This window comes from Python bivittatus, unplaced genomic scaffold (assembly GCF_059951505.1).
Source record: "Python bivittatus isolate LINGU-HERP-01145 unplaced genomic scaffold, Pbiv_v1 ctg000850_np1212, whole genome shotgun sequence".
Lineage (NCBI taxonomy): Eukaryota > Metazoa > Chordata > Lepidosauria > Squamata > Pythonidae > Python > Python bivittatus.
In genome coordinates this window covers 38277435-38290226 of record NW_028277112.1, presented here as the reverse complement: position 1 = coordinate 38290226, position 12792 = coordinate 38277435, and the positions used below count along the sequence as shown (strand labels likewise).

The 12792-nt window shown below is 38.6% G+C and overlaps 1 protein-coding gene across 8 annotated transcripts in view; it reads right to left on the bottom strand.

Moving 5' to 3' along the window:
- PRUNE2 (prune homolog 2 with BCH domain) overlaps positions 1-12792 on the bottom strand; it is a 141860-nt gene that overhangs the window by 111146 nt on the left and 17922 nt on the right. For all 8 annotated transcript variants that reach the window (XM_088130341.1, XM_088130340.1, XM_088130344.1 and 5 more), the window contains exons 2-4: positions 10361-10465; positions 9290-9492; positions 8157-8320 (exon numbers count right to left, since the gene is read on the bottom strand). In XM_088130341.1, the coding sequence (XP_087986467.1) occupies positions 8157-8320; positions 9290-9492; positions 10361-10465 (472 nt within the window). The remainder of the gene's footprint in view (positions 1-8156; positions 8321-9289; positions 9493-10360; positions 10466-12792) is intronic.

Genomic DNA, 12792 nt, shown 5'->3' with positions numbered 1-12792 from the left:
AATGTGTAATCTTGGGTGGGAGGAATAGAACAGGTAAAACTGTACATCATCCTTCCAAAGATGGATCCATTTCACCAAACTTCCCTTAACTTTGACTATTTCAACCTTCAAGAATTATTTGATTATTTGATCCTTAAAAGGAGAAAGCTAACACAGCATCATACAACCCTTTAAAGGTTAATTGAAGTATAACAGCATGACTTGTCTTATTAAAGAGTTTCCTTGATGGTATGAAAATCTCTTGCATTTGAAAGCCAATGCCTCAGTACATTAGCAAGATATCCCAAGACACCTTATTGTTCTGATGCAAACATGACTAATATTCCTTGTCCTCTGGGTGATGATGATTTTGTATTTATTTCTTTTATTTATTTATTAATCACATTTATATAGCTGCCCATCTCATGAGAAATGACTCTGATTGGCATACAACAATCAAATAAAAAACAATATATTCATAAAAACAAACATTTAAAAAGTATAAAAAGTCAACATTAAAAAAAAAATAGAAGTTAATTAAAATTAAAAATATGCTAACCCCAGCCAGAGAGAGAATGAATGTATCAATCTCAGTAGTGAAGCCACTGAGACATATCTCCAGTTCCCTGGGACCCCCAGGCCTGGTGACATAACCAGGTCTTGAGGGACATCCGAAACATCAAGAGGGATGGAGCTAGCCTAATTTCGGAGGGGAGAATGTTCCACAAGGCAGGTCTCATGGCAGAGAAGGCCCACCACCTGGGACTTACCAGATGTAAGTCCCTGGCAGATGGCATGGCAGATCTAATGGGGTGGGCTGATATAATCAGGGAGAGGCGATTCTCAAATAACCTGCTCCCATGCCATGAAGGGCTTTAGAGGCTTGGGACCAGCCTCTAAACCAGCACCTTGAATTGGGCCCAGAAGCAAACTGGCAACCAGTGTAGCTTGCACAGCAGAGGTGTAACATGTGTTGTCCTAGGAGCACACACAACTGCCCGCACCACTGCATTTTGTACCAGCTGAAGCTTCCAGATACTCTTCAAGGGGAGCCCCATGTAGAGCGCATTACAATAGACCAATCTGGAGGTGACTAGGGCATGAGCAACTATGAGCAGAGCCTCCGGATCCAGGAACAGGTGGAACTGGCACACAACCTGAAGCTGTGCAAAAACCCTCCTAGCCACAACTGCCACCTACTTGTGCAAGAGTCATGAGTCTAGGAGGACCCCTAGATTGCATACTGGGTCTGTCTGGGGCAGTGCAACCTCATCCAGTGCCAAGGATGGCATAGTCCTAAAACCAATAGGCCCCAAACCCAGAGCCACTCAGTTTTGCCAAGATTCAGCTGAAGCCTGTAGTTCCCCATCCAGACCCTTACAGCCTCCAGGCACTGAGATAAGGTGTTCACAGCATCATTTAATTTGCCAGGGGCAGAGATGTATAATTGGGTATCATCAGCGTACTGATGATACCTCACCCCATGTCGATGAATGAGCTCACCCAGCAGCCTCACACAGATGTTAAAAAGAAGAGAGCACTGAACCCTGCGGCACCCCGCAGAATAAGGGCTAAGGGCAGGATCTCTCCTCCCCAATCATCACTGACTGGAATCAACTCCAAAGAAAGGAGGTGAACCCACCCCCAATCCTCTGAGCTGATCCAGAACAATACCATGGTTGATGGTAGTGAAAGTCACCAAGAGGTCAAGTAGGGCAAGGATGGATGCACAACCCCCATCCCACCCACGCCAGAGATCATCCAAAAGCACGACCAATGCAGTTTCCATCCCATACCCGGGTCTGAATCCTGACTGAAAAGGATCCAGATAATCCGCTTCATCCAAGGCCCTCTGGAGCTGTTGCACAACCAACTTCTCAACGACCTTACCCCAAAAGAGAAGGTTAGATACTGGACAAAAAATGTCCAGTTATGTGGGGTCTAGCAATGGCTTCCTGAGAAAGAAGCGAACTAAGGCCTCTTTAAGAGATGAAGAAACAACCCCCTCACTCAAGGAAGACTTAACCACCACTAGAACCCAGTCACACGACACCTCCCGAGCCACTTTCACAAGCTAGGAGGGGCATGGATCTAAAGAGCAGGTGGCTGAGCTCACAGTTCTAAGGACCCTGTCCACTTCCTTAGGTCCAACAGGTTCAAATTGTTCCTAGATAACTGGGCAAGACTCCACCCCAGGCATCTCCTCTGGACTAACAACAAAACTGGCATCCAGCTGTGAGTGAATCTGAGCATTTTGCCCAACAGATGCTGAGCAAATTCCTCTGCACAGCCCTACAAAAGTTCCCTGGGGCCCCTTTACTCAAGAGGGCTTGTGTCACCCAAAACAGGGCTGTGGGGCATCTACCTGTGGACCTAAGGTAGGCCTTAATAACAGCTCTAATCTATTATATTGAGTTCATCCTTGGTTGAGCACCAGTGATGCTCTAGATGTTTCTTCTCTCATTTCACCTCCCTCAGTTTCTCCATAAACCACAGGAAATGGTGGGATCCCTGAGAGGGGAGAAGTCAAATGGGTGCGATCCAATCCAAGGTCTCAGCTGCTCCCTTATTCCAAGCAGCAACCAAGACTTTGGAGGGACTGTGCAGCAGACCAACAGGAACAGCCCCAAATACAGTTAGAATCCAATACTATCATCTTACATTTAACCAAAACAGACACAAAAATTAAAGCAGGGTAATTATTTCTTAGGGGAAAAAATTCAAATATTGTTTTGATGTTAAACAAAAATCTTGCCATGAAAAGAGTAAAGATGTTACTGGTAAACGGGTTGGTATAAATTGAATTGGCTATCTTTTTAGAATGGATTCCTTCAAAACAAGTTGATCTTGCATTACCTAATGGCTGGTGACTAAACCAAACCAGAATCCTTGCATTATTGCACTTCTAACAAGTCTTAATCCTAAAACAGCTACATTTATTTAATTTTAATTACAGTTAGTTGAACTAAATCAATATAAAACAATTGTTTATGGGGTGCTTTAAATAGCCATACTTAGGTTTAGCCCCCCTTCATGGATCACTGCCTTGTCGTGGCGAAGGGGCTTGCGTAACTCAGTGAAGCCATGAGCTATACCGTGCAGGGCCACCCAAGACGGACAGGTCATGACAGAGAGTTCTGACAAAATGTGGTCCACTGGAGAAGGAAATGGCAACCCACTCCAGTATCCTTGCCAAGAAAACCCCATGGACAATGTTAAAAGGCTAAAAGATATGGCGCTGGAAGATGAGCCCCTCAGGTCGGAAGGTGTCCAATATGCTACTGGGGAAGAGCGGAGGGCAATTCCAAGTAGCTCCAGAAAGAGTGAAGCGGCTGGGCCAAAGCCGAAAGGACGTTCAGCTGTGGATGTATCTGGAAGCAAAAAGAAGGTCCGATGCTGTAAAGAACAATATTGTATAGGTACCTGGAATGTAAGATCTATGAACCAAGGCAAGCTGGATGTGGTCAAACATGAGATGACAAGATTGAACATCGACATCTTGGGAATCAGCGAACTGAAATGGACGGGAATGGGTGAATTTAATTCGGGTGACGATTATATCTACTACTGAGGGCAAGAAACTCTTAGAAGAAATGGAGTTGCACTCATAGTCAATAAGAGAGTGGGAAAGGCAGTAATGGGGTACAACCTCAAAAACGACAGAATGATCTCAGTGCGTATCCAAGGCAAACCATTCAATATCACAGTCATCCAAGTCTATGCCCCAACCACTGATGCTGAAGAAGCTGAAGTTGACCGTTTCTATGAAGACCTACAACACCTTCTAGAACTAGCACCAAAAAAAAATGTCCTTTTCATCATAGGGGATTGGAATGCTAAAGTAGGAAGTCAAGGAGTAATCGGAATAACAGGCAAGTTTGGCCTTGGAGTACAAAATGAAGCAGGGCAAAGGCTAATAGAGTTCTGTCAAGAGAACAAGCTAGTCATAGCAAACACTCTTTTCCAACAACACAAGAGACGACTCTACACATGGACATCACCAGATGGTCAATACCGAAATCAGATTGATTATATACTTTGCAGCCAAAGATGGAGAAGCTCTATACAGACAGCAAAAACAAGACCAGGAGCTGACTGTGGCTCAGATCATGAGCTTCTTACTGCAAAATTTAGGCTTAAATTGAAGAATGTAGGGAAAACCACTAGACCACTCAGGTATGACTTCGATCATATTCCTTGTGAGAACACAGTGAAGGTGATGAATAGATTTAGAGGATTAGATTTGGTAGACAGGGTGCCTGAAGAACTATGGACGGAGGTCCGTAACATTGTACAGGAGGCAGCAACTAAAACCATCCCAAAGAAAAAGAAATGCAAGAAAGCAAAATGGCTGTCTGATGAGGCTTTACAAATAGCTGTGGAAAGAAGGAATGCGAAAAGCAAGGGTGAAAGGGAAAGATATAAGCAACTGAATGCAGATTTCCAGAGAATAGCAAGGAGAGATAAGAAGGCCTTCTTAAATGAACATTGCAAAGAAATCAAGGAAAACAATAGAATGGGGAAGACTAGAGATCTCTACAAGAAAATTGGAGATATGAAAGGAACGTTTAGTGCAAAGATGGGGATGATAAAGGACAAAAAATGCAGGGACCTAACAGAAGCAGAAGAGATTAAGAAGAGGTGGCAAGAATACACAGAAGAACTATACAAGAAAGATCTTAATGTCCCTGATGTCCACGCTGGTGTGATCACTGACCTTGAGCCAGACATCCTAGAGAGTGAAGTCAAGTGGGCCTTAGGAAGCATTGCTAACAACAAAGCTAGTGGAGATGACAGTATTCCAGCTGAGTTATTTAAAATACTAAAAGATGACGGTGTTAAAGTGCTGCATTCAATATGCCAGCAAGTTTGGAAAACGCAACAGTGGCCACAGGATTGGAAAAGGTCAGTTTATGTTCCAATTCCAAAGAAGGGCAATGCCAAAGAATGCTCAAACTATCGCACAATTGCACATTTCACATGCTAGCAAGGTTATGCTCAAAATCCTACAAGCTAGGCTTCAGCAATACATGAACCGAGAACTACCGGATGTACAAGCTGGGTTTCAAAGAGGCAGAGGAACTAGAGATCAAATCGCCAACATTCGCTGGATCATGGAGAAAGCACGAGAGTTCCAGAAAAATATCTACTTCTGCTTCATTGACTATGCAAAAGCCTTTGATTGTGTGGATCACAACAAACTGTGGCAAGTTCTTAAAGAGATGGGAGTACCAGACCACCTTACCTGTCTCCTGAGAAATCTGTATGCGGGCCAAGAAGCAACAGTTAGAACCGATTATGGAACAACCGATTGGTTCAAAATAGGGAAAGGTGTACGACAAGGCTGTATACTGTCACCCTGCTTATTTAACCTATATGCAGAGTACATCATGAGAAATGCCAGGCTGGAAGAATCACAAGCCGGAATTAAGATTGCAGGGAGAATCATCAATAACCTCAGATATGCAGACGATACCACCCTCATGGCAGAAAGTGAAGAAGAACTAAAGAGCCTCTTGATGAGGGTGAAAGAGGAGAGTGCAAAAGCTGGCTTGAAACTCAACATTAAAAAAACTAAGATCATGGCATCTGGACCCATCAATTCCTGGCAAATAGAAGGGGTAGAAATGGAAGCAGTAACAGACTTCATTTATTTGGGCTCCAAGATCACCGCAGACAGAGACTGCAGCCATGAAATTAAAAGACGCTTGCTCCTTGGGAGGAAAGCTGTGGCAAGCCTAGATAGCATATTAAAAAGCAGAGACGTCACCTTGCCGACAAAGATCCGCATAGTCAAAGCTATGGTTTTTCCAGTAGTAATGTATGGCTGTGAGAGCTGGACCATAAAGAAGGCTGAGCGCCGAAGAATTGATGCCTTTGAACTGTGGTGCTGGAGAAGACTCTTGAGAGTCCCCTGGACTGCTAGGAGGTCAAACCAGTCAATCTTAAAGGAAATCAACCCTGATTGCTCATTGGAAGGATCGATAATGAAGCTCAAGCTCAGATACTTTGGTCACCTAATGCGAAGAGAGATCTCTTTGGAGAAGACCCTGATGCTGGGAAAGATTGAAGGCAAAAGGAGAAGAGGACGGCAGAGGATGAGATGGTTAGATAGCATCACTGAAGCAATGAGCGTGAAACTGAACAACCTCAGGGAGGCAGTAAAGGACAGGAAGGCCTGGCGCGATATGGTTCATGGGGTCACGAAGAGTCGGACACGACTTAACGACTAAACAACAAGGTTTAGCCACAATTTATATTCTTGAATGGCAAATTAAATTGCATTTAATCTAGAATGCAAATAGAGGTTTATGGTCTCTTTTCAACCAACCCACAGAAGGGGAGAATCTAAGATACATGGTTGTTCACTCTTGTAACTAAATATAAAATTTCAGACAATAATATTAAAATATATATATATATGAATATTTTTCCAAACAAAAAGCAGATTCTAGGGCCACCAGAACTGAGCTCCACAAATCTGTGGTTTTTTTAAATATAATTTTTATTAAAGATTTTTTAAAAAGGAAGATAAAAACTAATACAAACTAATATAAAGTAATAAAAAGAAAAGAAAAAGAAAGAAATAAAAAAGAAAGCTAAAAGTGCAAGAAAGGGGAAAAAAGTAAAAGAAAAATAGAAAAGAAAGAAAAAAGATACAAAGAAGTAGCCTCCGATCTTCTTTACAGCAGTTATAAATACAATTATAAAATTTACTTCTTAAATTTTATAATTGTATTTATTTATTTAAATTTAAATAGTGAATATATTATATTTCCTATGGCATTATTTCCTCAATCCCATATATCTCAGAAATCAAGCTATAACAACATGAGAGATACTTTGGTACTTACCAACATGGTTACAACATAACTCTTTTGTTTCTATAATCTATCCTATCTAATCATCAAAACCATAAATCATAAGTTTATTTTTTTTTCTGTTTTACGCAAGAAGTATATAAGGGGTTGAGCTGCACAAATCTGGACCATCACAAAATGGTAACAAAGTGTCAAAATGTTCTATCCACTAGATGGCAGCAGAGAGTAAGAAATATTTTTGCTGCCCACAGATTACAAATGACAAGCAACACATGGAGATGAATTATTTTTTCTGTAAACCACAGAAAGGGTTTCCACTTGATCAAACTGATATAACAGCAGATTTGAAATAAAACTCTGCTTGGGCCACTTTTTAAAAGAATTGATGAAGGTGAATATAGTAATGTTCTATGTTAACTTCTTTGTTTTCTTTTTGTTAATGGGAGTAGCCTATTATTTGGCAGGCTTGATGGCCAGGGAGGGGGAAAGAGGGGCAAGGAGGGGGAGGGGAAAGCAGACTTGCCGAAGGAAACCACTCTCATTACCAACCAATAAACCTTCTCCAAATCCATTTTCTAATACTTTGGAGTGGTCTAAGGATGAAAAACAGGAAAGTTCCCAGAAGCAGCCACTCCCATTCCCATCCTTAAGACTTCCATTAATATGCAAAAAATGGGCTATAATTGTACCATTAAATATAGCCATTTGTCACTAAGTTTTGAAGATATTCTGAGGGAGCTGAAGCTACATGCAGCTCACAAGTCATGGATTGCCTATCCCTAATGTAAAGAATGTTGTTGTTTTTTTTAATCTCTATATTACATGCATGTCAACAGAACTTTGATGACCAAATATTTGTGGACAAAAAGGCTAGTAGCTATCAGACACACAATACTAGGCTAAATTAATGCCTTTTTTTTTTTTCCTATGATTTTACTCTGGGAATGGAAAGGGGACGGAGATTCACCACAAGTTGACACAAATGGAATGGAGGATAAATTTAAATAGTGAATATAATCAAACACATCATATTATATTTCCTATGGCATTATTTCCTCAATCCCATATATCTCAGAAATCAAGCTATAACAACATGAGAGATACTTTGGTACTTACAAGCAGCTACTGTCACATAACACTCCTATCTAATGATACAGCAAACACCCCAGCCATGCCTACTTTTAATATTCCACATAATATGTAACAAACTCTTTACACCCTGCTTGTTTCTAGCAGCTTCCTATGGTTTTTAAAAGGATTGTTAACCAAAGAATGGATCACAGTCTCACTGCATGAGTGGATTCAGAAACACTCCATTAAACCTTTCAGTATTTAATATAAAGAACAATCTCTCACCTCTGAGGAGATGAGCCAGTTGCTGAGTGATTAACTCTGGTGCCTTTTGGAGAAGCTCTTTTGCTACAAGACTGGAAGCAGATTCTAACAACTCCAGGTTGCCATCATTTTGCTCTTCAGGGATGATGACTTTGACAACAGCTGATTCTAAATTTTTATCTTCACTATAAAAAAAAAAGTTAAATGCTGCTCATTATTTCATTTCTGTATATTCTGCTGGACTAGAACTCATGGTCTCCTAGTTTCTAGCCCGGTACCTTAACCACTACACCAAACTGGCTCTTAATGTAATATTGGATTCATCTAAATATAGTTAAGCACTATTGCTTTTAAATAAGAAATGTACATACTGCAGTATGTTAACAGTTCCTTCAGGTTAGTACTTGGTCTCTTCATGCTATTATTGGTTTCATATGCCCAACAGAAATATACTGGGCTACTTCCATTCTCTTGACATTGTATTGCTAACAACATTCCCCAGCCAAGCTGTGATTGTTTTAGGAATGACTTAATCACACAGGACTCTTGTTGGATAAAATCTGTTTTTCTGTTGAGGAAACTTTATGCTGATGAAAAGCAGCTCTGTTAAGACTACAACAGTCAGAAGCTATGGGACACTGCTGACATGGGCATCATTGTTGAAGGGTGGGACTAGTTGCATTTCTGCTGCCCTTTTACACAGTCAAAAATGATCCCCTGAACTGAGCTAATGATGGCATATAAATACACCTTGCAATTAGGAGCTCTAGAAACATAAAAAGACATGTGGTTCACAAGATGTCATGCATCACTTAAAGAATGTCTAATATGTTCCTTGCACAGAGACAGGACTCTATAGCTAGTCATCAGTGAATCAGGCTTAAGTAAATTATCTTCAACTCCAAACATGAACTGCCTAAATGTATGTAGTAATAATTATGAGTGTTGTGTTCCCTAACATTATCCTTTTAATACTATAAAATTTTATGAATATTAGTCACATTGTCTGATGTAAACACTTCAGAAAAGTAGTCAATACTTTATCGAAGAATAAGATAAACTAGAAGGAAAGAGGATTTAACTAGAGGTAGCTCTAGATGAATCTGTTCAAGCTAGGTTTGCTAGTAATAATAATCAGGAATTCAGGATGGTACCTTGTCAGTGTACTGCTGTTCACCAGTGTAAGAAACAATTTCCCTTCACTGTTCAGCTGATACAAATTTATTTCATCACGGAAGATGTGGAGAGACTCTGGGATATTCAGCTCCTCCAAAATAAATCTAGTTTCTGTGTGGTAGCAGATTTCTCTTCTTGATATATTCAGTACTGGCAAACATACGATGTTAGGTGGACTGACCTACATCAAGAGAATTCCTGGAAATTAGAAAGCACTCCGATAGTGATGATTACAATTTCATTATAAACTGACACCACAATCCTGAATCAGAAGTTTGCACTTCCATGAAAAATATTTATTTCCTTGAGAAATTTTTCACTGCAACTTTACAGGTGACATTTTTTTTCAAGCCCAGAAATAGATGAGGTGGAAGAGGTATTATGCAAGCATTTTCATGAATGAAAACAGTCTAAGTTTATTTTGATACATGCACATTGAAGCACCCAGTGTTCATGTCTATAATATAGTAGTTGAAGATTTTTTCTCCAACAATAAATACAGTTTTACAGCTGCACAGAATAGACATATCACAGTAAATCATGGTTTATTTTAAACATGATTTATTGGACAAACCCTAGCGATCTGGCTCATAGATATATGTATGGGCAAGGCCCAAAAGAGGACACTATGCCAGTCCTTGGGAAATCAGTTTTGGTAGAATAAATTTCTTCTCAGTGATATAGTTAATGGAAAGCGAAGAAAGAACAAACTGCCTGCATCCACTGAAAACTATGCAACTTTACTTAGTAGATATGTGTGGGCAAGCAAAACAAATCTCTATGCAGCAAATATTTTAAGTATAAAAGACAATTTATAGAAAAAGTACACGGGATAGTAAGATGAGAATTCTAGATTTAGACAAATTACATACATAAAATATTTCTTGGATAGCTGTGCTATAGTTATTAAACAATCATTAGAGATTAAAACAAATAGCCTTGCAATGGTTCACAGTCATTAAATCAGTTTTGCTGTCAGATAAATGACTAATATTTATATGATAACGGAGTTATAATGACTGAAACATAATGACATGCAAAATATTTACCTTTTCAAGATAGTAGGCATAAGCTAAAGCAGAAATAAGTGAATCCAAATCACAGGATTTCTTTCCAAGGACTACATGTACTTTATCCAAATGTTTATTGCGACTCTAAAACAAAAGACAGTTTTAAGTAGTCAAGGAATGCAGACATATGTTATTTCCTGAAACATATAACACATAAATATATATATATATATATATATATATATATATATATATATATATATATACTATTGGATAGTAGCAGGCCACCCCTGCTACTTGGTACATATGAGACTAGAAATGGTATAACAGAATGACCACAGAATATGGTCAGTTCTGTAAGGGGTGGTCAATAAATGTATGAAACATTGATCCAGATAGGTTGGCTGGAACACTGGAATGTTCCAGCTATTTTAATTTTTGTTATCTGATTAAACAGATACTTATTTCTTCCCAATATTCCTTGCTTATTTTTGTATAACTACCTTTCAATATTCCTCCTCCAGGCTTTTGTTCAACTACCTTGGGCTTTATTATCAAGCCTTTTCTCTTTCTTAAATTATTTATCTTTTTATTCACCATCAAACTCTTCAATAACTTCTTCTGAGCAGGAGTTAGAGAAAGATAAGAGTTGTTCCTGATTTTACATATGCCTGGGTACTTACTGTCTTATAGAGATAATTCAGAGTCCACTCCCTCTGATGTACACCCACACCCATAAACATTTTTGTATGCTGCAGTAGAGTTACTTGGCAAATATGTGATTTAAATGAATTAAGCTAAGAAGAGGAAGCCTATGTGGACAAGCCAAATCATAAAATATTACAACAGATGGACAAAGCAGACTTGCCTTGCAACAAACTAAAAAGATTCAAAAGAAAACATTAAGTATAATGATTAATGGTGCAAGATGTAGTGGAGATGTTGAAAGAACTTCTGTGATATATCTAAAGAAAAAAAGCATATCCATCCCTAACTATTTTAAATTCTCTGTAAAAAAGATGGAAAAGAAATACGTCTGCCCACTGTACTTCATCTGCAGCTTCATGCACACCTTTTGCTATCTGTGAAGACTTCAAAAGTTGATTATCAATATCTCATTCTCTATGAAAAAGATATAAAATTAGAAATCAGTATGTTCAAGTATATGTTGTTACTTGATCAAAATATATTTGTGAAATAATGCAGTTGTTAAAAAGTGGGCAAGGACAAGTACAGGTAGACATCAAAGAATACCATTTTTGTAAAACATCAACCTTAGTTATTCTTTGATTCACTATACCAATATAAAATGTTATGAGAATAATGGAAATGTTCTAATAAATTGATTATCCGGTCAGAACCGGCCAGCATCTCTTTCTGCAGACTATAGCCATATCCAGTTAACAGCTTTTTCCAGAGACATTAGGCATATCTTTTGCCAGTATATACCAATATCTAATATTCTTTATAACATCTCTCAATAAATTACACAAAATATGGTAGCAAGGAAATCAGCCAACTCTGTACACTTACATAAAGTAAGAACTAATTCTTCTGTTATGATGTCTATACACAAAATCACTTTAGCATAACAAAATCCACTCAAAGATTTAGTACCAATCATATCTCATCTATTCTGGAATTCTTCACATTAGCATTTATGCTGCCAAGTTTCTAGGATAGTGAAATTCATTCAAGTTTTCAAAAATTATAATAACTGTTTGGAAGATAATTTATTTTTCAGCAACTTCAACTTCCCTTCTCAAACCACTCCCACTGCCCATACCTAGTTCATCCCTAAGCGCCTTTGTTTCTGCCATTACATAAGTGAAATGCACACACAAATGAATGCAAAGTAAATATTTACTCATGCAAATGTATTTTATATTTACTTAACAGTTTTATTACAATCTAAACAAAAAATTGAAAGTGGTATTTTCATAACAAAACTTGCGAAGGGCATTTTCAGTCTTTATGATTATACAAAAAGAATCAATTCTCCCCTGTTAATTTGTCTTTATCTGATTAGAAAATAAAGACATTGCTGCATTTATTTTATAATTCTTCATAAACCAAGTAATCAAAACAGGTTTCTGTAATCCCACTCAGTTCTTTTCTCAGCAACTAGTAGCACCATCCCATCAAGGTCCAATCTTTATATGGAAAAAAAACCCCTACTTGTGTCATATTGCCCAGTTTGGCTTCCTCCTCCTCAAAAATTGTACTCCTTAGCAAAAATAATGCATAAATTTCTGTTTTATCTTGTTTCCTAACTAGATAGATAGATAGATAGATAGATAGATAGATAGATAGATAGATAGATAGATAGATAGATAGATAGATAGATAGGTAGGTAGGTAGGTAGGTAGACAGACAGACAGACAGACAGACACAGACTGACTGACTGACTGACTGACTATATATTTCTGCAATGCAGACAATATTTTGGAAAACATTTCTTTTCCCTTGTC